This window comes from Magnolia sinica, chromosome 1 (assembly GCF_029962835.1).
Source record: "Magnolia sinica isolate HGM2019 chromosome 1, MsV1, whole genome shotgun sequence".
NCBI classification, from domain to species: Eukaryota; Viridiplantae; Streptophyta; class Magnoliopsida; order Magnoliales; family Magnoliaceae; genus Magnolia; species Magnolia sinica.
Genome location: NC_080573.1, coordinates 139,559,753 through 139,585,955, shown reverse-complemented (window position 1 = coordinate 139,585,955; position 26,203 = coordinate 139,559,753). Strand labels below are relative to the sequence as shown.

Genomic DNA, 26,203 nt, shown 5'->3' with positions numbered 1-26,203 from the left:
AACCGTAGTTGTAGCTATAGTCCGTGCTAATGATTTTTTTTTTTCAATACATGGAGAACTTTAGTCTACCTACAATTTTCTCTAATACATATTTATATAAATACGTATCTATAAGTATATAAATTTTTTTCTCTTTTAATTCATTTATTTGTCTATTTATTCAACAAGCATATCTCCCAAATTAGAATGATTTACTTAATGTACCATATATGATTTTGGGGTAGGAGAAGCTAATTTAGCCAAAAAATCTACTTTTTTTTTCCAAGATTCCATCGGGTCGATGGTCGAAAATCCATTTCATTCACTTCGTGCTCAATTTCAATCACTTCGCGGTCAAACTGGAATTTGAGCGGGGCAAACATAAAATTGAGCGGGGCCAATGAGAAATTGAGCGGGGCAAACTATAAATTCAATGAGGCAAACTAGAAATTAACCGTAATGGCCTCACTTTTCGAGAGATGCAGTAGACCAATGGTTTCGATAATAGATCAATGGCCTCACTTTTTTAAGCCAAAAACCCACATCGATGGTATACAAAGATGATATTTAAATCCACATCATTTACAGAAAAAGAGCACTATTTTTAACTTTTGGTAATACAGTTAGTACAAGTACTACTACTGTATTAATGAAAGTAAAAAGGCGAGGGAATTCAATCTACCTTTTGTATTGACTGCCTATTTTCTGGCCATTTAACGACTGGCAATGGGCCCCACATCTATCGATCATCTCCACGTGGCTCATCATGTTTTAATATGTAAAATCCACTCAATCTTTAAGTTCCACCTGAACTTGGAGCCAAAAATCAATTAGATCCGCGAATCAAGCTGTCATTTGTTGAAAAAATGTAGTCCTCTCACTAATAATCCCTACCACATCACAATTTGATAAAACAAGGTAAAGTGATTGGGAAGGCCAGATGCTGTTTGTCTCTCTTCTATATAAATTAATACTGATTAAGACTAATTAATATTAATAATTTCATGTTTGCCCCGCTCAATTTCATGTTTGCCCTGCTCAAATTTTTGTTTGCCCCGCTCAATTTCATGTTTGCCCCGTTGAATTTTCAATTTGCCCCGCTCAATTTCATGTTTGCCTCGCTGAATTTCTAGTTTGCCTGTGCTCAATTTCATGTTCGCCCACTCAAAAGAGATCAAAGTTACATGGGCCCCACAGTTATGTATTTATTATATCCACAACATTCATCCATATTTCGAGATCATTTGGGAGCATTATTAAAAAAAAAGAATTGTATCCAAAGATCAACTGGACTACACCATAAAGAGCAGCAGGAAATTTGATTTTCATCGTTAAAAATTTTGTAAGGCCTACGATAACATATATTTTCCATCCAATCTATTCATAAGGTCACAAAGACTTGGATGAAGAGGAAAAACAAATTTCATAATGATCTAAAACTTCTATGACCCCTTAAAGGGTTTCAATAGTAGATGTTCAATCCTCCACTACCTTTTACAATGTGGTCCACTTGATAGCTAGATCTATCTTATTTTTCCTCTAAAGCCTTAATATGAGCTCGCCAAATAGATGGGCGGTTTGGATATAACACATACCTCATAATGGGACCCACAAAATGCCATGGGGATTACAACAAAAAAAAAAGCTAATGAGTTAGGGTCAGTGGGACCCTATAGTTACGAATTATAACCGTAGCCATAATCGTAGCACCTACTTTTCCACATGACCTTCGATATGTATTGAAGGTCTTTCGGTATTATTTAAAAAGTCCAGAACGGTCCAACGAGTTTGTCTAAAAATTATGCAATTTTCGACACTCTATGGCTACATTATAACCGTAGCTATTGCCACGAAGCCAATCCCAACGGCATCTATGTTTTTTTTTTTTTTTGCTATGTTGCTTTTGTGGGTCCCATCATAAGGCCTGTGTTTTATCCAAACCGTCCATATATTTGGAGAGATCATATTAAGGCTTGAGACAAAAAATAAGATAGATATAACTATCAAATGGATCACACTGTAAAAGGCAGTGTGGAATTGAACATCTACCATTGAAACACTTTTAGGGGTTACAGTAGTTTTGGATCATTATGAAATTTGTTTTTCCTCTTCATGCAGGTCTCTGTGACCCTATGAATGAACTAGACCAGGTGGATTTCTCACAAACATCACAGTTGGCCCCCTAAAGGTTTCTAATGGTTGACGCTCATTCAACACTCTTTCCCGTAATGTGGTACACTTGAGATATGGATATATCTCATTTTTGGTCTCATATCATAAAATGATATGGAAAAATATATGGACGACATGGATGAAAATAATACATCATGGTGGGGCCCACAGACCACCGACAATCTGCCATTGGCGGGAGGCAAGCGGAGTACCCAATCCGTTTCCGTGAAATGAGGGGTATTTTCGTCCTCAAATTCGCTGTCCGTACGAGCAGGTTTAAGTTCCCAAACTAAGTTTGTATTGCTTCATAAAACCTGCTGGATAAAAGGTGGGTTCCACAGTTCCAAATTTCTCAAAAAAATCAGCTTGATCCAAAACTTGTGTACCATTAACGGTGAATCAATACTGTTTCATACGTTATGGTCTACCTGATAATTGGATCTGTCTTATTTCTTGGATAATGTATAAAATGATCTGGGAAAACGGATGGACGGCGTGGATACATGATACATTCATCAAGGTAAGGGCCGCACTGTCTTGCGTGAGGCCGGGTCTCACCTAATCCGCTCTCATAAAACAGCTGTTGCAGACGATCCCCCATTTCTGGCGAGGGTGCGTGATCCGGTGGCCCCACGTGAGCCTTTGTCCTGTCAAAAGAGTTCCACTTGCCCATGATCAGCAGAGCGAGGGCTTTAAGCCCTTAAACCCTAGATACCGCCAATCGCCAAACTAAAGCCAAATTCCTCGTCGCGACGACAGGAGACGGATCTTCGCACGTCCCGCAACGCGCCTGCACTCTCCCTGCACCCGACCGCCACCTCCACAGCACCGCGAACATGGCTCAACCCCAAACATCAGAGGTATTTCACCAATACCCCCTTCCTTTCTTCCAGAAAGGCCCTTATTTATTTGATTTTTTAGTCTGTTTCAGTTCATATGTAAGTTCGTTTACCGGTGCAGGGTGCGACCGAGAGCATCGATTCAGTATTTTTCAGCTTCTTTACGGACGAAGAAGTTAGGAGCCACAGCTTCAAGAAGATTACCAGCCCTGTTCCCTTTGATGATATGAGCAGACCAGTCCCTGGTGGATTGTACGACCAGGCGCTGGGCCCGGTAGACGATGGACTACCGTAAGTGTCGAACGACTGCATTCTTTTCGCATTGTAGAATATGCTGCTGCGAATTTCCATACATGTGCACGCCGGTATCCATATGGGTCTGTTTGGATTCATGAGATAAAAAATTGAGGAAATTGTGTTTCTTGGTAAACACTTGTTTCTAGAAGACAGTGGGAAGGGAAGAGCCATTTCCTTTGATTGTTTTTAACAAGATTTTCTTGAAAAATTTTCCTCCATTTCCAAATATTTTGTTTGGAAAAGGAGGATTCTATTTTATTTCATGAAAATTGTTCTTGAAGACGGTAGGTGACATGTGTGTGCACTGAAGAGGATTGTGGTACGTGTCACATTGTCACACTTGACGCATCGGCACATATATGACGTTGGCATACATGGGCTGCTTGAGGGTGAATGGTGGCGGTACATGTTGCATATGCATGTTGGCATGTGTAGTACATGTCAAGTTGTTTAAAGATGGACGGCGGCACATGCGGCAAAAGAGTGCATGTGGTACATAGGCACATGTGGAGTGCTTGAAGATGAGGGCTGTGCATGTTACTCACATTTGGCTTGGGGCACATTGACACCTGGGGCACTTGAAGATGGGTGGCGGCGCATGTTGCACGTGGTACATTGGTACATGCACAATGCTTTACGATGGGTGGTGGCTAATGTGTCACATTGGCACATGTGGGGTACTTCAAGATGGATGTTTCCACATGTGGGCACTTAAAGATGGTTGGTGACACATGTTGCGCCTGTCACACATTGGCACATGCAGTACATGTGAAGTGCCTAAAGATGAATAGTGGCTATGTGGCACATGTTGCACATCTGCAAATGTGGGGCACTTGATGGACTGTTGCACATGTGGGGCCTTTGATGGACTGTTGCACATATGGGGCCCTTAAGAATTGTGCACATGTATAACACTTTAAAATGGATGGGAGCACGTGATGCGCATGTGGGGCACTTGATGGACAGTCGAACACATGGAGCCCCTGAAATTTGGTCTGTTGTCTCATTTGATGACATTTTCATAACCAAGGTGTTATGTATCGTTATTGTTATATGTATCGCATCGTTAATATACAGACGCATGCATCAATAACGTTGATGATTTTTTTTTTTTTCCTTCCTGAAAAGTATCAATAATGTTGATAACTCGAAAAGACCTGGGGATGTATCGCTGTTCAAGGGAAACATTAGGATAATGATGGGATTTTTTAGTGAATCTTTATCAGATGTTAAAAGCACATGATTACACACTTAAAAGACTCAAAATACTACAAAAGACCGGTATGCATAATAGTTTTCCATTGTACAGGGGTCCGAGCTATGCGCTGCTGGACAGAAATATTTAACTAATTAATATGATTTTAATGCACTAATTTTTAAAATGCAATAATTCAAGAAATAATGCATTATTTTAAAAACACTTTTAGGAAGAGTTTCCTCCTAAAGCTTTGGGAAGTCATCGCATTTATTATATTTATATCTGCATTCATAGGGGCATTCATAAAAGATATAAATGATATGACATCTTGGTTGCAAATGTGCTTTCAGACATAAGGGCAAAGAATAATGAGGTTAGAATTTTATGCTAGATTGACATGGAAAAGGCATATGACCATTTTGATTGAGAGTTCCTGGGTTATGCCCTTGATTAAACAGGTTTTGAGGAGAAATGGATTGGTGGATGTTAGAATCTATATCCATGCTTATTTCTTGTTGTTGGCGAATGGGTCATTGGTCGGTTTCTTCACCAGCTCCTAGAGGACTTTGGCAAGGAGACCCTGTATTCTGTTTATTATTTTCAATTGTGGTGGAAGGCTTGAGCTTGCTTATTAAGAGAGGTTTGGAGTTTGAATTGGTTAAAGGCATTTGGGATGAGAATTTGGAGATAGCCAAACACTGTGTCTTTTTGGCTGCAGAGAGGATTGAGAAGAAGCTAGCTAGATGGAAACGATGATATCCCTCTTTTGCTGGGTGAATCACATTCATTAAGGTTACCCTTTCAAATATTCTGGTATATTTCCTATTCCTATTCAAATCCCAACAACAGCGGCAAACAAAATCGAGTGTCTACAAAGGACTTTCCTTAGCTAAGGTAGGGGGAGTGAAAGAAATTCCATCTTGTTAATTGGAAACAAGTCCAAAAACTTGTTAGCGAAGGAGGCCTAGGAATTGGGATTGTGAGGGAAGGAAATTGGGCGTTATTGAGTAATTGGTGGTGAAGATTTTGGGAAGAACCAAAGCATTATGAAGAAATGATGACACAATTCACTTTTGGAGGGGTGCGTGGTTAGATGATGGCCCTGTGGACTCTTCTTACTGGGAGCTTTTTGAGCTAGCAATCTGTAAGGAGGTAAAGATCAAGGATTGTTACGAATTAGTTGGGGGAGTTACGGTTTGGAATATCAGAATGAGAAGGAACATATCCAATGTGGATCGGGAACGTATGTCATTCTTTTCAGCAAGTAAATGAGGTACATGTAGATAAGATGGAGGATAAGAAAATGTGGCAGTGGATGACAAGTGGCATGTTCTCAGTTAAATCCTTCTTCTTAGTCTTATTGGTGCTGGAAGCAAAATGTCCTCCATGTGAAAGTGTGGAAGCCCTTGTAGCTCCAAGGGTAAAAGCTTTTGTATGTTTGCTATGGCCAACAAAATTGCTACATCAGACAACCTGAAGAAGAGGAAAATGGCCTTCCCAAATATGTGCATCATGTATAAAATGGACAATGAGTTGGTCGGTCACTTATTTTTCCACTGCTTGGTGGCTAGGGAGATATAGTTTGCTTTCTTTCGCTCTTTGGGGCAGCTTGGTCTTTTCCCGTTTCCATTTTTTCCTTCGTTAAAAAAAAATTGGTTGAATGGTTAACTGGACTGTCCAAAGGGCATAAGGAATCTCTCATTTGTTAGATGAGCTGGTAGACAGTGCAGTGTGAGTGAGTGATCCGGGGTTCAATCCCTGGTAGTGCTACCTCTCATACAAAAAAAACATGTAAGGAAAAATCCTAGAATATTTGAGAATACAGAATCTTGTGTTTTCAGCTATAAAGAGGTGGATACTACAAATGATCTTTAATTGAGGACTTGCAAAATCAGATTTTTGAGGTTGTTCCAAGATGGAGCTTTTGAGCGATTGGGAGGGTTGTAGTCTGAAATCATTGCCACTACTGGGTCTAGCTTTTGTAATTTTATATCCATGTTGTATCTCATGCATGACTAATCCCTGGGTGGCAAGATGTTCACTTGTATTAGGTCTTGAGCGTATTTGCATTTATCTATCTTTATATTAACAAAATCATCAATCTTCAAAGAAAAGAAGAAGAAAGGTATGTTGTGGACATGCCAAGGTATTCAAAATTGGTTACATAACGGCCGTTACGTAACGGTAACGGTCATAACCATTACGCGTTACGGGGTCGAAACGGCCGTAACGGCCCTGTAACGGTCCAATAACAACATTTTTCAAAAAATAAAAAAAAAGGCTGTAACGGCCGTTATGGCCCGTATCATAACAGTAACAGTGGTGGGGCCACCGTTACCGTTTTGGAACACCTTGCCATGGACCAAAAAATGATGTTGGTTGGTTGATCAGGCAAGGCGCACTTGCATGAGAAAAATGGGCAGTCGGAAAAAAAGTCCAACGGTCCACATTCAACATAACATGTGGGGTTCACTTGATGAGTGTGCTATGCTGATTTTTGGCTTATCGCATGTTCAAGAGTGTGCATGACCTGTTGAATGGCTGGATCTCTTACACGTGCTGTACGTGCAGATCTGTTCTGCCCCCTCAGATGGCCTTCTACTTGTTTAGCACAAAAACACCTCTCAGAAACAGTCTCGTTCTTTTTTTTTTTTTTTGAAGAATGCTTCTCGGTAACGGTCTCGAAGTCATTGAGAAAAAAATACTTTTTCATTAATTGTTTTTAAATAAGCAATGAATTTGATATACTAACCAAACATATTAATCATGCTAGTGATTTTGAGAATTACAAGCGCCTAAAAAATGTTTAGCTAAGCAATGCCAAACCGGCCCTTGAACAAGTGACAGCCATAAAACCCTACTCCATTCCATTTTTTTAAACGTTACTACTATCATCTATGATTTTTTTCCCTCTGTTAGGTTCTGTCCACACATAAGTTTTGAACAGTAGACCATAGCTGTTGTTATGCATGAGGCACATTGCTGTTCTTTGTTGTCTGAGTTCTTTTTATGCATAAGAACACGCCGAGAAAATATAGGTTTTGAACCGTGAGTGAACTTCATGCGGAATTGGTGTGCATCCATTTGTCCATGTGTTTGGGTTGCCAAAAAACATGTGGGCCAGCCACTTCCTATTGCAACAGTGCGTTCATTTTTGAACCAAATCAGCAGTGAGATAAAAGTGACTTGCAGTTGACTGCTCATTGATCTTGCCATGGTTCTGGGCAGGAATGAAGCACCCACACCGAGGGATGCATGTACCCTTAGGTTAAGGTGTGGTTGCTGGCAACAATTTTTTTGAGTTTATCAGTGACTGACATCCCGAAGGTTTTGTTTCTATGCAGATGCAAGTCATGCGGTCAGAATGCTCTACTCTGCCCAGGTCATTGTGGTCATATTGACCTGGTGGCACCAGTTTACAACCCCTTGCTGTTTAGGATTCTTCACACTCTTATACGGAAAGCATGTTTTTTCTGTCATCATTTTAGGCTTCGGAGAGAAAAGGTAAGTAGTTTATTTCTTTTCTTTATATGTTGAGCAAGTGAAACTGTAACTGATTTTCTTCATTCATGATGTTCATGACTTTAGTCCTATTTGTTGGTTTTAGGTTCAGGCATATGCTTCTCAACTGGACCTCATAATAAAAGGTGACACTGTACGAGACTTATGTGAGGAGGAAGATGGTGTGACAGATACTTCAGTTCACACTAAGGAAAGGTGTTCCACATCCAATTGGACCTCTTTTCAGTACCATGAGGTGAAGTCTATCTTGAATAAATTTATGGGAGAAAATTTTAAAAAATGTCAAAACTGTGGGGCGAACAATCCAAAGATCACTAGTCCTACCTTTGGGTGGTTTCAGATGGTATGTTTCGGTCTTGCACACTGGCCTGAAAGTTTGTTATAGTAGTGAAAGTTTGTTATAGTAGAAGTTATCTTATGCATTCTTGTCTGCTTTGATTCCTAACATACTTGTTCATGAATAATGAATTGCTTCTAGCAAGTTTTGCAACAAAAAAGTAAGTTACTGGTATTCAATATTTTTTCATCATTACTTGATGCAATCAGGATACAGAGCTAACATGTCCTTGACTGTTGTCTCTCTCTCTCTCTCTCTCTCTCTCTCTCTCTCTCAAAAAGAAAAAAAAAAGAAAAAAGAGGTCCACAATCTCATATTGTCTGTGTTTGCTTTGATTTCCCGCATCTTTTTGCATTGCTTGGCATATGAATGTTTACCTTAAGTATAAGATGGATGGGTGGTCTGACGACCCTTTTAATCCAAGGGTCATATGGAAATTTGTTGTGGCGAATATGGGGGACCATGGAAAGAAAGAAACAATAGGGACAACAAATTTGCTGCGGTGGAAATGATTATTTGAAGGCTTTCTATAATGATAGAGTGGGCCTGCGTTGGACCCTTTTTTTTTTTTTTTTGGTGACCTGTCGCTTGCGGATAACCTGTCGACATGAAGGGAAAGGAGTAGGAGCAAGACCTTCGGAACAACAAATCAAACAGTTGTTGCCCACATGTTATATCTCCAGTGGTAGGCACTGCACCAATGTTTGCATAAGTTCTAGGGGGGCATTCATGCAGTGCTTGGATTGTAGGAGCTCTAAGTGATGATTGGGGAGTGTGTTGATGGCCTTCTCTACCCCATGCAGAGAGGGAGGTCCGCTCGTTGCGAACACTTGTGTTCAGGGAGCAGGCCTCCACTTGTTTTCTGAGTCATACGTGACTGGGTTTTTTGGAATGACAGGAACTGAAGCATAATTTTCAAAAATCCATTCTCTGAATTAGGATTGACTCGATGTGTAGTTTCTAGATTTCTTGAAAAAAAGGGGATGGTTTAGATTTAAGGCCTAGATTGATGTGACGAAGGAAGAGATTGCTTATGCCGTCCGTCTTCGGCTCGAAGAAGTCTCTATACAATCCATCCTCAAAGAGGAATGGATGTCCAAGCAAATCTAGATCCCACTATAGATCTAAGATCCAAATCCAAGGTTAACGCAAGAGATGGACAACACGTGATGATGGATGGAGAAGAATTGGTTCTCTCATATTTTCTCTCTTTCCTCTTCTCTCCTTGGAAAATGTGTGAAGGAGAGGGTTGGACCTCTCTCTCTCTCTCTCTCTCTCTCTCGCTCGCCAGGGCCCCTATTCCCTTGAGAATATGATCTATATAGGGGAGGTTTGTGTTTTGGTGCTTCACCATAAGTATCTCTCTCTCGACAGGGCCCCTATTCCCTTGAGAATATGATCTCTCCCCAGGGTCCCTATTCCCTTGAGAATATGATCTATATAGAGGAGGTTTGTGTTTTGGTGCTTCACCATAAGTATGGTACTCCATGACCCCGTGCACGTCAGTATGCCCTCCGTTATCAAAAGCGCACAAACCATATATATCTATGCATCCAAATAGACTGTATACTGCCACTATTATGGCTACCTATTCCTGTTCTAATGTAATGCGGACGAAGCATGGATAACTAGTAGATCATGACAATGAGTAGTCTATCAAGTATGATAAAACAAAATCGATGGTTAAAGCAAAAGATCCAACGGTTGAAAACCTTTAGAAAACTATTTCAAAACATCCAGAAGTGTGGGCCCACAAAGATGAGCTTGATGGAGCCCCAATAACCATGAACTATGTGATCAAGAGTTTGGGGCGACGGTGGATCCCTTACTAGGTCACAAGATGGTTCTTGACCTCGATGCATGTATTTACTGACATCCATATGTCAACCATGTATTGTGGAGTTGCTATATGTGTCATAGTCATCACATCAAAACATAGACCACCTTTTGCATCCACAAGTTGAAGGATGAGTCCAAGCTAGCACACGATCAATCTAACCTGAGCAGGTGGGCCTCTTGGTTAGGAGACTTGATGTGATCTTCCAATATAAATGTCCAATCGGGTGATGCTAGAACCTGTAAACAAATGAACATCTGTACTCCTGCATGGTAAGGGCCCAACAAAGATGCGACTAGTGACCTGATGGTGGAGATTAGGCCATCTTGATTCCTCACCGGTTCACTAAAACACATAGGATAACCACAAACAAAATGCAAAATGCAGATGATCCAATATCCTAGAATGGTTATGGAATTTAGGGTACTCAACAACTGCACGACAACCACATGGCAACTCTCCTCTGACCATAACCCGACTGATGTGTCTGTTGCCCTTTCACCATGGAATCAATCAAGAGTTAATCCGAAAGGATCAATTTCAACCCATAATTGAAATGTTTCCACGACAAATTATATCATCACTAAAAGAAGAGTATAAGCATAAAGGTCACAAATGACCAAATTCCATTCATTATAAAAGGTCACTCATGACCAAGTTTCAATTAACAAAAGGCTGGATTTCAAGGGTACACACTACCAACAATATACAGAATGACTTATTGCTGAAGGTGATTCCTCGAAAATTTGTAAACGGTTATTGCTGAGGCTAAGGTTCTTGGTATCCAATGCCTGTAAGTCCTTCATGTAATTCTGAAAGAAGCCAATGAGGTGAGGGACAGTTGTTCTTGGCTCCTCGTTATATTCCTAACCATTTGGCTTTCTTTTAATACTATTTTTTGCCTTTCAAAAGCTGCAAAATGGGGGTAATGGAAGCAAGGTATGGGGTGGAGAATCCTAGGAGGGTGGTAGGTTGGAGGTTGATGCAGAAGAAATTGAGCTGTGGTCATGGCCAGAGCCCTGGGTTGAAGACACAGTCTAAGTAGCTCAAAGAAATGACTTTAAGGAGGCACTATTGAGGATGTGTGGACTGCTTGGTCGCCGGTAAAGTGCTCGGAGTTGGTAGCTTGGTGCAAATCAGAGAGTGGCAACAGATTAGCATGGATTGAATAAGCCAGGGTTAAGAAGCAGGTGAATGTGGAAATGACGGCAGTTAAAGAAATGGGACAGAGGCTGGCTGGAAGTTTGGTTTCAACAGTGACCAGTGAAGAAGTGGAAACAGAAGAGACAAGATGCAATTCAGGTGTGGGTAGACTGGGAAGTTTCCGATCACGAGGTTTAGGTCATCTGATACGTGGATAGAGACCCAGAGTCTCTGGAGGTAGCCAGGATGCTCCCTTTTGGGCGGCTTGTTTTTATGATGGTGGTCCGGTCAGAAGTTACTAATTGCATGAATATGAACTGTATCTACCACATGTTTGAAGTACGGAGAGATGAAAGAGCATAATTATGAGGCCTTGCTCTACAGAAGGCCTGAAGGAGTTGCACCCACAGCTTTCTAAGGGCTTCCACCATTAGAGAAAAAATCCCATCGTAGGAAGTTAAGAAACAATCCATCTTTATTCAGGAAAATTCTTAATCTGGTTCATACTCAGGACATGAGCCTATTTACAGCTTGGAGTGCATATGAATCGTCTTGAATTCAAACTAATTCCTATGGTTTCTAACAGCTCCCCAGTAAACATCCTAATTATATCCAGCAACTGTTGCACTTTAGAAGTTCCTTAAAACTGGAAACAGCTAAATTTAGAACTTCTAAATCAACTGTACTCCCTCTGAAATGTACAGCTGAATAAACTGTCATGACTAGTAATTGGACTCTAAATTCTGATACTAAACATATCCCTTCCCTTCCAGAATTTGAATTGGTTTTTGTTTTGTCTCATATCATTCCCTGGTTTTTTGTTCTTATTTATTTGTAATTTGTTGTATTGGTTAACAAAGTCATTGCTTTTTTTTTTTCCCCCGGAAAAAATCATTCTATTGGTTCACCATCATCCTGTGTATTTTATTCATTGGCTGTAAGTTTGGTTCCTCTTGCATTTTGTTCATTTGTTTATTTAATTTGTGCTTGCATGCGTGTCTTTGTCCCTTCATAGCAGAGAGTCACAAAAGCACCTAGCACTAAATTTATTAATATCTGTTTTTTGAGCTATGGTGAGATACTTTGTTGGGAGCAGACCTACATAAACATTTAAGCTTTTGTTACATTATCTGGGGTAAATTTTGCAGGATGATATGTTGAATGCTGATACTAGAGCCAATATCATTAAAGGTTGTAAGCTGGATGAGACATTTGTTCGTGGAGCCGAACCAAGATCTTTTATGGACGGAGATGCACAAAACGCTGACGATTCTATGTTAGGAGGAAACTCTGTTGAATCACATGATACAGAACTATCTGGTGCTGTAGATGATGGGATGCCAGGAAATGCAAGTATAAAGCATAAAAGCAAAGGCGGGCCGTTGCCCCCTGAATTCTTGAAGCAGAGGAAGTTATTATCAGGACCTCTCTTGCCATCAGAGGTTTGCTTCTAGCTAACATTTAATCTCATGGCTGTTGACATTTGTCCACTGCTTTGCTAAACCTTTATGTATCTCTTGTTCCAGTCTTTGATTTGAAAGGTAACACTACCAGGGATTGAACCCTGGATTACTCACACACTACACAGTCTCTACCAGCTCATTTAACGAGCAGGAGACTGCTCTGTGTTACATAATATTATTGGGAAGGATGTTGCTCTATTTAAATAAATCAACTGGTCTGTGTGACATACTAAATAATGGTGTCTTTTGGGGTTCCCAAGCTCTTCATACCTGGCAACTTGTGTCTATTTCTATTACTGTCACCTTATCCATGTCTAGCTCGGATAGCCCACCATAATTTTATCATTACTTAATTAAATGGCTGTATTAAATTCCTGGCTTGTGATTTCCTCTATAGTCCATACTTCATAGCCAAATTGTTCGTCCATAGAAGATGAAACTGATACAATATGTTCATGTGAGAAACTTTGGTTGCTGCAGGTAAAAAATCTTCTAAAACTTTTGTGGGAAAATGAGGCTCGGTTGTGCTTGCTTATTTTTGACATTCAGCAACAGAGTCTATTTATGACTGGGAAGAGTAGGAGTTCCTCTATGTTTTTTATTGAGGCTCTTCTTGTTCCTCCAAACAAGTTCCGCCCCCCTTCTAGGAAAAATGGCATGGTGAGTGAGATTTTTATTGTTAATTATTGTGCCACATTTATGTTTGCTATTGCTGATGACAATTCCTTGTGGTGTTTGCTAGTGAAATATGCCTGTAGTTATGATTGTAGGTGCCATTCTCTTTTCTTTTAGGGACTTTCTATTTTCATTTTTTAAAGGATTTCCTATTGATTTTGCCTTTTGCAATTATTTGCTTCTACAAAAACCATGCTTCGACCTTAGGGCTGTCAGCTGGCTGGGCTGGTTTATCAGGCTTTTGGGCCTCCAGTTCATGCATGTGGACAGGGCCTCCTAGCCAAGCTCATCTATGGTAGAATACTAACGTATTGATATCATGCAAATAGACGAATGTGACAAACGGGGGGTGGGGGTTCTTGAACTTGGAAAGGAAAGAAAAAACAGCCACAATCTATGTCAGTCCCAAAATTTGCATTTCCTTCTCAATAAAAGTTGTCATCGTCATCATCCTCATCTTTGTGATCCCTCAATGTTCCGTTATCCCATGCGCATTTTGAAGTGAAAGCACAAGCCAATACCCTTGCCAACATGTCAACAGTTTTCCTCTCATTATTATTGATCATAACCTACAATGTTCAAGGTGGTTTTGTTGTGGTTCTCTTGGGGGGATGTATTGCTCTTCCCTTCCCCCAAAGCGGCCCCCCCATAGGAAGGTGCAGAGTGGAAAAATAACATGGCCCCTCATGAGTTGCTATACAACTCTACACAACGGCCCAACCCACGAAAATTTGCACTGTATTTGCACTTATACAGATCAGCCGATAATGGAAACACCAGAACATCATTTACATCTAATAGATCTCAACCCCAATCACAATCAGATGATAATCCCTTTTGGCACAATTGGATACCCAGAAGAAGAAAGCAAGAAGAAAGCTTAAGCAACCTAAAATCCCTGTGCAAAAACCTAATTATAACTTGAGTGTCCAAAACCTAGTTCAAACTTTGAATGTCCAGACTACCTCACATACCCAAAGTTACAAAACTTACATTATAGGTGCCGTTGGGAAGTAGGTGTAATTCCTTCCAGCACAATTGGATTCCCTATTTAGTTACTGAAGATTTCACAATTCAAACATAATTTAGCAAGTTATGCCAAATCACTAAAGAGTGCATGGTTATGGTGAACCAAAACCTAATTAAAAATTTGAGTGTCCAGATTGCCTCACATATCCAAAGATGCATGAAACTTACAAAATAGGTGCCTTTGGGAAGTGATGCTACGCCTACGCGTAATCCTTTTTTGTCACAATTGGATACCCTATTTAGTTACTGTATCAACTGCCTGAAGATTTCACAATTCAAACAAGAATTTGGCAAGTTATGACCAAATCACCAAAGAGTACTTGGTTAATGTGAAAATTAGGGATTATGTAAGTGTTGTTATGTGGGGTCCACCAAGAGCCCAATTGAGTCTGCCATGTGGCTTGGGAAGAATTTTATGTTTTCTCTCAGTTTAGAGTGCTTGGTATAGTTTAAATTTTACATTATTTTCTATACTTGAAATCAAGTCAAAGTTAGCGTTTAGCAAGTTGTCTTAGCCTTTATTATGTTAGTTTTCTTGGTGAAAGATTGTTATAGTTTGTCTCCAATTAGGATTTGATTTGTTTTAGGAAAGATCTAGAAGATCTTATGAGTTATGAGCAATTTTTACACAAACTGAAGCATATTGTTCGTCTTTTGTTGTTTGTTTTAGGAGGTGTGGGTTTGATAGTAAATTTAGTTAGGAGCGTTTAAGAATTATTATGGAGTTTGGTTTTAGGGTTGTTTAGGTGGTCATGAATATAGGCCCCAGGGGAGAACAGCTTTTGATGTGTGTGTGAAATTATGACTTCTTTTTCAAGCACAGGGGTCGGTATGATGCAGCACCCTCACTGTCATGACCCCTATGTGCTATTGAGTTCAATTTGGTCATATGGCCTATAATCATTGAAACACAAGCTTGAGATGCATCAGGCTATGTCATGTGAATGTGATCACCATTGCGGATGATGATGATGATGAGCTTGTAATTTATATGTTGGCAATGTAAAACAGTTTTTTTTTTTTTTAAAATATATATTTAATTTTTTTTTTTTTTTTTAATTTTTTTAAAAATTTAATTTATACATAGCATTTATGTTTGATGAGATTCTATAGTTGTTGACCATTTCTTTCTCTCCCATCTTTGTGCTTGTATCAGATTGTCTCTTTTATTCACAAAGATATACTTGGTTAGTGCATTTCCATGTGTTTTAATGGATAAAAGGATTTATACTCTTTGGCATGTTGTTAATGTTAGGAAGTGGAACATCCACAAAGTGTTCTATTAAGTACAGTGCTACAATTGAATCTCTCTTTAGGAAAAGCGTATATGAACAACTCTGAACGCGAAAAGATCGTGAACAGGTGGATGAATCTTCAAGAAACTATAAATGTATTGTTTGATAGCAGGAAGGCCATCCGTGAGTCTCTCTCTCTCTCTCTCTCTCTCTCTCTCTTGTGTTCCTTTGTCTACATTATTGTTATTATTATTATTTTTTATATTTCAGTATCGCACCTTTGCTGGTCTCCAACCAGATCGTATTGATATTTTATTTCCTCTTTCTTTTTTCTAAAAGAAAACAGTAAACCAACCATAAAGTAATTTCTATTGATTTTTTCCTTTGTTTTTTCGTTCCCTAATGAACAGAAAATGTATTAATAAGAAGTGGATTATAATGCAAGCAAATATATCCCACTAGAGGCTCAATTCGGAAAGTTTCCAATTTAGGCATGCTATCAGCATCATTATCAGCCTCACTGGGAGTGGAGATAGAAAAACAAGGTCCAGATCGTTCTTGAGGCTGCAAATTTCATGAATGAAAAGGCTAGACGTCACCTATCCTTGTTGGAATTGTTCATACAGGGGATAGCATTAAATGAGTTGCCCTCCTATACTCCTAGTTACAGCTGTCAGTGGCTTGCGTCCAGATTGAGTCTTGGTGTACAGTTGGGTTTGGGTCTGGGTACCATATTTGAGTTACCGGACTTGAATCCATTCAGGTTCTGCTACCAATCGGGAACCCATCTGGTCTCTGGACCTTAGCTTCAGGTCTCCTTTGTGTTGGGTAAGGGCATTTACAACATAATGGGACTCGTATGATGGATGGATTGGATCTAACACATGTTTTCCATGTTGACATGTGGGTGGTATGTAGATGGGATCTCATTTACACTCCTATGGGCTTGGCAAGCCTCATTCAATTATTAGAATTATATATTCTAGTAGATGTGGCACTTGTTTTAACACATGTGATGAGAGTAAGTGGTTTTGCAAGATGTTGGAGAAAGGGTTGAAGAAGCGATTGTAAAAGCGGAGCTATTTGATACTCTGGTAGAGAATGATGTTTGATACGTATGCATTGAGAACTTGTACATGCGGTATATACTAAGCTTTAACCATAATCATCTAAATTGTCAGATCTACCCTTGAACTGCGTCTGCAATTCAGGTTGTGCGACCTAAATCTGAATCGCAGTTTGATTCATCCTCATTGAATTGGAATGATACAGTTTTGATTCCCAATTCGTTCATGATAGGCTTCAAGGCTTTAAAAAACAGTTGTGTATTGGCTGAAACGTAACCGTATCGGTCACCACCATTGTGCTTTATGGATGTGAACCGTCTGATTTAAAAGATGGCCTTAACGGCCACTGTATCGGCTGATACCTGGTGTTTCAGTGCAGGCCAACATACATATATGAGGGTTAAAATGATCCATTGATTTCAATATCTCCCCTTTCCTTGTTCTTTTGACTTGTAAGAGGCTTGTGGAGGGTCTCTAACTAATTTTCGACCAATCCTACCCATTTTTTTTCAATGGTAACGATTTTATTAAGAAGCTGCCAAGAGCGGAAAAGAATACAAAAGGAACCATAAAGAGGCAACAAACTCAATAGCTAATTACAGCCCCAACAGTGCAATAAGCATATAAACGTCCAAGTCCTTGATTCTGGCTGCCCAATCAAGCACCCAACAAGCTGCTTTTTGTGAGATTATCCTAACCGTAGCCGACTTGTTTTCAAAGCAACGCCCATTCCTTTCTCCCCAAATGGCCTATAGGCACACCACTGCCCCTAATCGCCAAATCTCTTTTCCTTCTTTCCCAACACCTCCTTCATGCCATGACACTAAAAAGGATGGCATGGATGCCGACATAACCCAGGAACATTGAGAGTTCTAAGAAAGAACTCCCAGACCCTTTTGGCAAAAGGGCAATGGATGAAGAGGTAGTCCACTGACTCCGCATCCCGCATGCACATAATACATATATTTGGGAGAATCATTCCTTTTTTTTTTTTTTTTAACGAAGATTGTCCACTCTAAGGACCCAATTCATTCCAAGCAACCAAACAAAGGATGCAACCTTCGGAGGAGCTTCGTACTCCTAGAAGTGAAAATTATGGGAAGATGGGGATTGGGAATAAATTTGTAGAAGGAGCCAATCGAAAATCTGCCTGAAGTATGACCTTTCCATACGATAGCGTCTCTCGTCGAAGGGTCAGTCATGGCGTTTTTCAATTTATCTAGAAGGTTTAAAAGAGAATCAACTTTCACATCTGACAGGCCCCTTCGACTACGAGGCATCCACACTATTCGACCCCGTTTCAATGAGAAGCACCTTGCCACTAAGACGTTCCTGTCGAGAGAGAGAGAGAGAGAGAGAGAGAGAGAGAGAGAGAGAGAGAGAGCAAAGCAGGGAACACATCTTTTAAAAGGTAGTCTCCTATCTATAGGTCCTCCCAGAAATGTATGCGAGATCTGTCTCCAACTGCGAAAGAAATTCCTTCTTTAAACTTAGCGTCCACTGAGAAGAAGGCCTTCCAAAGACTAGACATCTTATATCGCGAAGAATTTTTGGTCCACCATCCCCCTAGCTCGGTACCGTATTTACTAGCTATTATATTCCTCTATAAACTATTGTCTTCCGCGTTGAATCTCCAAAGCCATTTCCCGTAGACCAGCACCTCCCTCCACATGAGGCTTGCATACATCTTTCCATTTCAAAATACGGAACTTTTGCTTCACCTCTTTACCACTCCAAAGGAAATCCCTTAATTTTTCCAGTCTTACAAGAACCACTTTTGGACAGTGGAAAAGCGACATGAAGTATAGTAGCATATTAGAGAGCCGTTTTTTTTAAAAAAAAAATTAAAAAAAATCAAAGTTAAACGGCCTCCAAAAGATAAGTTGCGGCTCTTCCAAGAGGAAAGCTTTTGCTTGATTCATTCTATAACTGAATCCCATAGATGTCTTGGTGGCTGCCTTATACAAAGCAGTAGGCTAAGACAGGCGGATGGAAAAGAGCCTACTCCACACCCAAACCTCTCTGTGAGACTTCTCACCTCTTCCATCGACATATGGATTCCAAGCATTTCGCAATATCTTCAGTCCTAAGAGTACTTTGAAACACACTATTATTTTGTGCAAGTTATCCATCATAGTTTCATTCGCTTCACAAAATAATAGTGTCATTTGCAAATTGTAAATGAGTTATTGACGGTCCTGCGCACACCACTTTGATGCTTTAGATAAGACCCACTTCTTGACCTTTAGAGAGCATCTTGCTCATCGCCTCTGCTACCACCACAAACAAGAAGGGGGATAAAGGATCGCCCTGCTGCAACCCTCTAGAAGCCTTGAAGAAACCTTTGGGGCTCCCATTCACTAGAATTGAGGAGGCCAAACTGACACATTCTCTTATGCAAGATCTCCATTTGTCATTACATCCGAATCGAGACAACATATAGTTCAAAAAACCCTAGCCGATATGGTTATATGCCTTCTCCATGTCGAGCTTGCATACCACCCTAGCTTTACTTTCTTTGTATTTGGAATCAATCCTATCCATTTTTGAATATCAAAACACGAAAACACTTGTAGATTCGATGAATTGAAGCTTCAACGACCATTTCGGGGAAAAAAAAAGAAAAAATAGGTAAAAAAATTCTCTCTCTCTCTCTCTCTCTCAAGAGTTTGTGATTTGAACACAATATGGATCAAATCAACCAAATCACGCTTAGCTTGTGTTCAATTTGGGCATCTTTGGTCAATTTTTTAGTTTTCACCATTTTTCTTGTACCGGAAGTCTTCTTTTGTTCCTTTTATTTTTCCAAAATCTCCCATAATGATGCATGAACAATATGACGGTAGTCTAGATCTATGATTTCATGCATTTAGTCAGTTGTTTTGAACATTCTAAAGTTTTGGGTGTTTTTGGTACCATTTTTTAGGATGGTTCACAATTCTTCCTTTTAAAAAATAAAATAAAATAAATTATAATAAAATCAGTTTGTGGGAATAAGCTATGTGCTGTATGCCTATATCCTTCTGGATGATGGTGACTTTGTTGAGCAGCCACAACTGGCACATAATCCTTTTTGGATGTGACTAGTGGTGAGTGTTATTCACTTAGTCATGAACAATTTATAATTTATTAGTTATTTACTTGCATCTACATTTATGTAATCGTGTTTGATACTTTCACAGCATTTTATCACTTATCTGTTCAATTATACATTTTGTTTGATTCGTGGTTTGTGTAATTGGTCACCATTACTCATATATGGACTTGTAATTTCTTGTGTATCAATGTTAGAAATTTAGAATAGGGTTTTGCTAATGCGACTGACCCCTGGGAAACTGGGACCTCAATGTTGACAACACCCTATCTATGTGGCACATGGGGTAACCTATTGTTGCTACGTACCATTCATTCATTCATATAATTTTGATGCAGGACATGGAAAATTAAATATGATATGCAAGATTTTAGGCTTAGATCCTACCAATTCAGAAACAATCACACAAATTCCACGTCCCACATGAAAATCCAAACATTCAATTAAAAAGGGGAATCTATGCCGGTCCAAGCCGACACAGGCTAGGACTGGACCAATAAAAATTATAAACCAAACGATGTCAAAGGGAAATAAAATCAACTACTCATGCATAAAAATCAGTCCCTAATCCAAGGGATTCCCTAATTTTAATTCAAGGAACCCTAAGGTGATAAAAAGGGGCAAATCAATTAGGGATCATGTAATCTAGGGTTAGGATTCATGAAAAATGGCTATGAGAGGATAAAAAATGATAAAGACCTGAGCCAAAAGATGATCCCGCTTGTGGACAGCAACAATGGCCCAGACGGACGTGCGTGTGATCCCGGCCGCACGTGTGTGGGGCCCATTATTCAGAAAAAGGCCACCTTGGCCCTGGTCGGCTAGGGATGGACTCCAAAACCCCCAAATCTCAGCTCGATCTAATGTACGGTTTGTGCGTGGTGCTCCGCCGAAGTTTTAGCTCGCCTGCGGGCCGAAATCTGGAAACTTGCTATAATGAAGAAATCTGATGCAACAAAAGGACAAATTCGAAGTACAGATGGTGGGGGAAGATGGAAAAAAAGATGATGGAAGATGGGGGTGAATTGAGATCGATGTGGCTTCGCACCACGGTAGTTAGCCCTTCAAAAAGGGAGGGCTTCGCACCTACTTTTGAATTCTTCCACAACTCACGAAGAGAGCAGAAAAATAAAGTAGGAATTTTTTATTAACTTCAATGAATGAAAAGAACTACAAGGGGTGCCTATTTATAGGGAGAACCCTATACCCAAAAACTCGCACCATGTGCGACACCTATTACTTGGCGATGAAGTAAACTAAAATAAAAACCAAACAAGAAAATCTAAAGCGTTCACGATGTTCTAAATAATAACAATAAGCAAAACCTAAAATATAAAACCAATTCGACGAGTGGGCCACGATCATGAGATCCCATGGTGGGCTTTTCTTGACTATCGGGCCACTTTTCTGAACCAAAACTTGACTTCTAGCTAGGAGGCCCTCCCTGGATGTCGTCATCGAGCCAGATCGATGGTGGGGTCCTCCTACGAACGTACGTGCGTAGGGGGGGCGACGTGAGTGCGCGTGTGCGCGTGATGTCCCCATCAATTCTCCCCGGCTGCAAAGATTTCGCCACTGGCGAAATAAAACTCCTGAACCGCTCCAGGATGTCAGGATCAAGTCTCTGAAGCTCCTCCTCAGTGAGCCACGTGCTGTCTGAAGCTGGGCGTGACTTCCATTTAACCACGTACTTCTGAAACCCGCTGTCCGATGTTGAAACTATCTGATGGTCCAGGATATCCTCTATTTCCTTTTTGGGTGTGTGAAGGTTAGGTATGGGAGATAGAGGCTGGGAAAATGAGTCGGGAAGGATAATTATGAGAGGTAGAGGCTGGGAAGATGGGTTGGGACGGGTAGGTATGGGAGGTAGAGGTTGGGAACATGGGTTGGGACGGGTAGGTATGGGATGTAGATGCTGGAAAAATGGGTTGGGAAGGGTAGATATGGGAGGTAGAGGCTGAGAAAATGGGTCGGGACGGGTAGGTATGAGACGTAGAGGCTGGAAAAATGGGTCAGGAAGGGTAGGTATGAGAGGTAGAGGCTGGGAAGAAAGGTTAGGAAAAGTAGATATGTGAGGGAGAGGCTGAGAAAATGGGTTGGGAAGGGGCCATGGTTTAAGGGATAAATATGGGGAATCAGGATGGGTGGGCGAAGGGCCGGACAAAGTATCAGTGGTCCCCTGAAAAGTAACTAAATCCTCCACATCGGATGTGAAACTAATTCTCATGGAAGGTGGAAGATCTACCTCATACACATTGAGACCGTTTCGTTTTATAATTTTAATGGGTCCAGCGCTACACGCGTGTAACTTACGAACGGCCCTCGAAGGATACCGCTCGGGCCTGATGCAGACCATCACTGTCCCCAATATTGAATCCTTTGAAATATTTATACTGGTCTATAGAAAATGTGCAATGTTCATTATTAGTCATGATCTTCTGCCTGATTTCTTGATGCCATGAATGCATGTGATGCGCAAAAGACTCTGTAGACTCTGACGGCCTATGGGACAGTGACATAGGGACAAGATCAATAAGCTTCTTAGGTTTATAATCAGTAACGACTTCACGAGGACTTAGACTTGTGGACCTATCGACAAAATTATTCAACGTAAACTCGGTTGTAGGTATTACGGTATCCCATGTTTTGGTGTGCTCTATATCCCTCCTAGGGGACTCATCCGGTAGATCATCAAGACAAACATCACAAAACTCATCCACTACCGAAATGACCTCAGTGGGTAACTCTACACTAACATCTGGTGCACTCTCTCTAGTTACTAGGCTGCACATGTTGTACCCCTCAAAATAGTGGTCTTGATGTCCCTCATGGGGTGGGTACACGGGTGCACGCCCATAACTGATTCCTTGGCCAACTCCATTCATTGGACATCTACCCCAATGGTGGGGTTTGTCCTGGCGATGGTCTTTCGTCGAGCAATGCGTTCATCAAGCTGCTCTCAAAGCATTGGTCCGTTTCCAAGCACTTAATCATAAACTCCAACTTCTGGAACAACTTGTTTAGTGACTCTTGCAATTGTTCCATGTTTAGTGTAGGGTGCCAACCAAAATTCAGCAATATAGTTGTCAAAATATAAGAGATTTTTTTTTATTATAAAAGAATCGACCTAGTTTCTAAAAAAAACGAAAAAGGAAAGTTTCTAAAGAAACAAATTAGGAAAGCTTCTAAAAAAAAAAAACAAATTAGAAAAGTTTCTAAAAAAAAACAACCTAGTTTCTAAAGAAAAAGAAAAAAGGAAAGTTGCTAAAAATAGAAAGTAAGTTAGTTTCTAAAAAATAAAAAGGGAAGTAAATTAGTTTCTAAAAAAGAAAAAGGAAAGGGAATTAGTTTCTAAAAACATATTAAGAAAGTTTCTAAAAAATTAGTTTATAAAAAAACAGAAAAGGAAAGTTTCTAAACCTAGAAATAGAAAACTAAGTTAATTTCTAAAATAATTCAAATAAGGGGATAACAGAAAATTTCAGCAGCTTATTTCAGGGTTTATGGACCTCTAAACAGCCATATATGATGAGAATTGATGCGTAATGGACATAAACAACTAAACCCTAAACATGTAATGAATTCCCCTACAAGAACCCTAGGCTCTGATACCAAATTTGATGCAGGACATGGAAAATTAAATATGATATGCAAGATTTCAGGCTTAGATCCTACCAATTCAGAAACAATCACACAAATTCCACGTCTTACATGCAAATCCAAACATTTAATTAAAAAGGGGAATTTATGCAGGTCCAAGCCGACACAGGCTAGGACTGGACCAATAAAAATTATAAACCAAACGATGTCAAAGGGAAATAAAATCAACTACTCATGCATAAAAATCAGTCCCTAATCCAAGGGATTCCCTAATTTTAATTCAAGGAATCCTAAGGTGATAAAAAGGGGCAAATCAATTAGGGATCATGTAATCTAGGGTTAGGATTCATGAAAAACGGCTATGAGAGGATAAAAGAGGATAAAAACCTGAGCCAAAAGATGATCCCGCGTGTGGACAGCAACAATGACCCAGACGGACGTGCGTGTGATCCCGGCCGCACGTGTGTGGGGCCCATTATTCAGAAAAAGGCCACCTTGGCCCTGTTCGGTCAGGGATGGACTCCAAAACCCTCAAATCTCAGCTCGATCTGATGTACGGTTTATGCGTGGTGCTCTGCCGAAGTTTCAGCTCACCTGCGGGCCGAAATCTGGAAACCTGCTGTAATGAAGAAATCTGATGCAACAAAAGGACAAATTCGAAGTACGGATGGTGGAGGAAGATGGAAAAAAAGATGATGGAAGATGGGGGTGAATTGGGATCGATGTGGCTTCGCACCACGGTAGTTAGCCCTTCGAAAAGGGAGGGCTTCGCACCCACTTTTGAATTCTTTCACAACTCACGAAGAGCAGAAAAATAAAGTAGGAATTTTTTATTAACTTCAATGAATGAAAAGAACTACAAGGGGTGCCTATTTATAGGGAGAACCCTATACCCAAAAACTCGCACTATGTGCGACACCTATTACTTGGCGATGAAGTAAACTAAAATAAAAACCAAACAAGGAAATCTAAAGCGTTCACGATGTTCTAAATAATAACAATAAGCAAAACCTAAAATATAAAACCAATCCGACGAGTGGGCCACGATCTTGAGATCCTATGGTGGGCTTTTCTTGAATATCGGGCCACTTTTCTGAACCAAAACTTGACTTCTAGTTAGGAGGCCCTCCCTGGACGTCGTCATCGAGCCAGATCGATGGTGGGGTCCTCCTTCTACGTATGTACGTGCATAGGGGGGGCGGCGTGAGTGCGCGTGATGTCCCCATCAAATTTGGAGCAAACCATGGTGCAAGAATTAGGTTGATTGGATGATCCTAACCCTTAAAATGGGGCCAATTTGTTTTTTTTTTTTTTCTTTTTCTTTCTTGAATGGGTCCAATTTGTTACAACCGTTTGTTTTTTGCGAGTCATAAATCACATGGTTAGAATCATCAAATCAAAGTATTACTTTCGTATCAAAGTGGTATCTACTAGATGTTTCAAGATGACGATTGGACCTATTATGTTTCTCTGGTCAATCTTGACTGTCCATTTTCATGCTATTGATCAGATGCTTAGGATCACCCAATAGGTATGAATTTTGCACTATGGCTTACTCCTAGTTGTATAAATGAATGAATGGTCTGGGTTGACAATAGTTCACCTTTTGTGTCATTTAAAAGGTTTGGGGACGTTAGCAAAGCCCTTTAAAATATTACATATAAGAATTTTAGAGTCAGTCAGGTACTTAGTATGTGGCTTTAAATAGGCAGCTTGATAGATGGCCCGTTACACCATCAAGTACTTGTCCAAAACAAAAAAATGAATTATATATTGAGATCGTCACACTTTATTGTCTTTCCAATTTTTTTATTTTAAAAATTTCCCCAAAAAAGAAAAAAAAAGGCCTTTATAAGGCCGCATTGTATCAGCCAGTTGGGTGATACCATTACTCAAAACCTTGATATGCTTCTAGCCTTCTAATCTCAATTTGCATAATGCCACAAGCATTGCTAAGCCCACACACATGTATTAGGCAACTCATATACATGCCACCACATGTGCCATCAAGACAGATATGAGATTCAATGCATCCATCATGATGGTCCCACCGATCATGTCTTGGCCTAAGAATTAGGTTGGTCAGTTAAACAGGTGTGCCACAGTTAATGAAACAAAAGTACGTTTGCAAAAACTTGGCTGAAATTTTAAGTCCAACTATTACTACATGGCAGCTCACCTGATGTTTTTATTGGCCTAATTTTTGTGTCAGCATGCCCATAGGGTTGACCACCTAACTGGTGGCTTTGATATTGGACATGCTTGCGTGTTGGCACGTGTGGGCATGTAATGCACGGGCTTACCAAACCTCTAAAGCCAGTTCCCAAGTGGTTCTTATTCCTTTTGGAAGATAGTTCATGTATAGCGATCCAGGGTTCAATCCCTGGTAGTGTTTCCTTAAGAAAAAAGAGTCACTGCACATGTATAAGGTTGTTGATTTATAAGCCACCACATATGCTAGCGTGGCATACCGGCTTGAGATTCAAGCAATTTATCAAGTGGTCCCAGCGTGTTGATGTTGTGATACAAAAAATGATGAGGACATTATGGCCATTCTCAGTTGGGTGGATCGAGATAATCAAAAGAAATTGAAGCCATTCATCAGATCAACAATCAAGATCAATCCAATGGATCAGACCAACACACACGTGATGTTTCTCCATGGCATCAAGGATTTTGGGCAGTTGCACCATGTTGATTAGAGGCTGGCAATGAT

The 26,203-nt window shown here is 40.2% G+C and overlaps 1 protein-coding gene across 4 annotated transcripts in view; it reads left to right on the top strand.

Annotated features, from left to right (window-relative positions):
- Positions 1-2,762: 2,762 nt before the first annotated feature.
- The window catches only part of LOC131221010 (DNA-directed RNA polymerase I subunit 1), a 76,706-nt gene continuing 53,265 nt past the window's right edge, over positions 2,763-26,203 (top strand). For 2 of the 4 annotated variants that reach the window (XM_058216078.1, XM_058216068.1), the window contains exons 1-7: positions 2,763-3,011; positions 3,112-3,281; positions 7,830-7,989; positions 8,093-8,350; positions 12,473-12,766; positions 13,268-13,447; positions 15,747-15,909. In XM_058216078.1, coding sequence (XP_058072061.1) covers positions 2,988-3,011; positions 3,112-3,281; positions 7,830-7,989; positions 8,093-8,350; positions 12,473-12,766; positions 13,268-13,447; positions 15,747-15,909 — 1,249 coding nt within the window. In that variant the 5' untranslated portion in view covers positions 2,763-2,987. Of the gene's footprint in view, positions 3,012-3,111; positions 3,282-7,829; positions 7,990-8,092; positions 8,351-12,472; positions 12,767-13,267; positions 13,448-15,746; positions 15,910-26,203 lie in introns of those variants that run through there. The other 2 variants (XM_058216087.1, XM_058216096.1) reach the window with 2 other exon arrangements.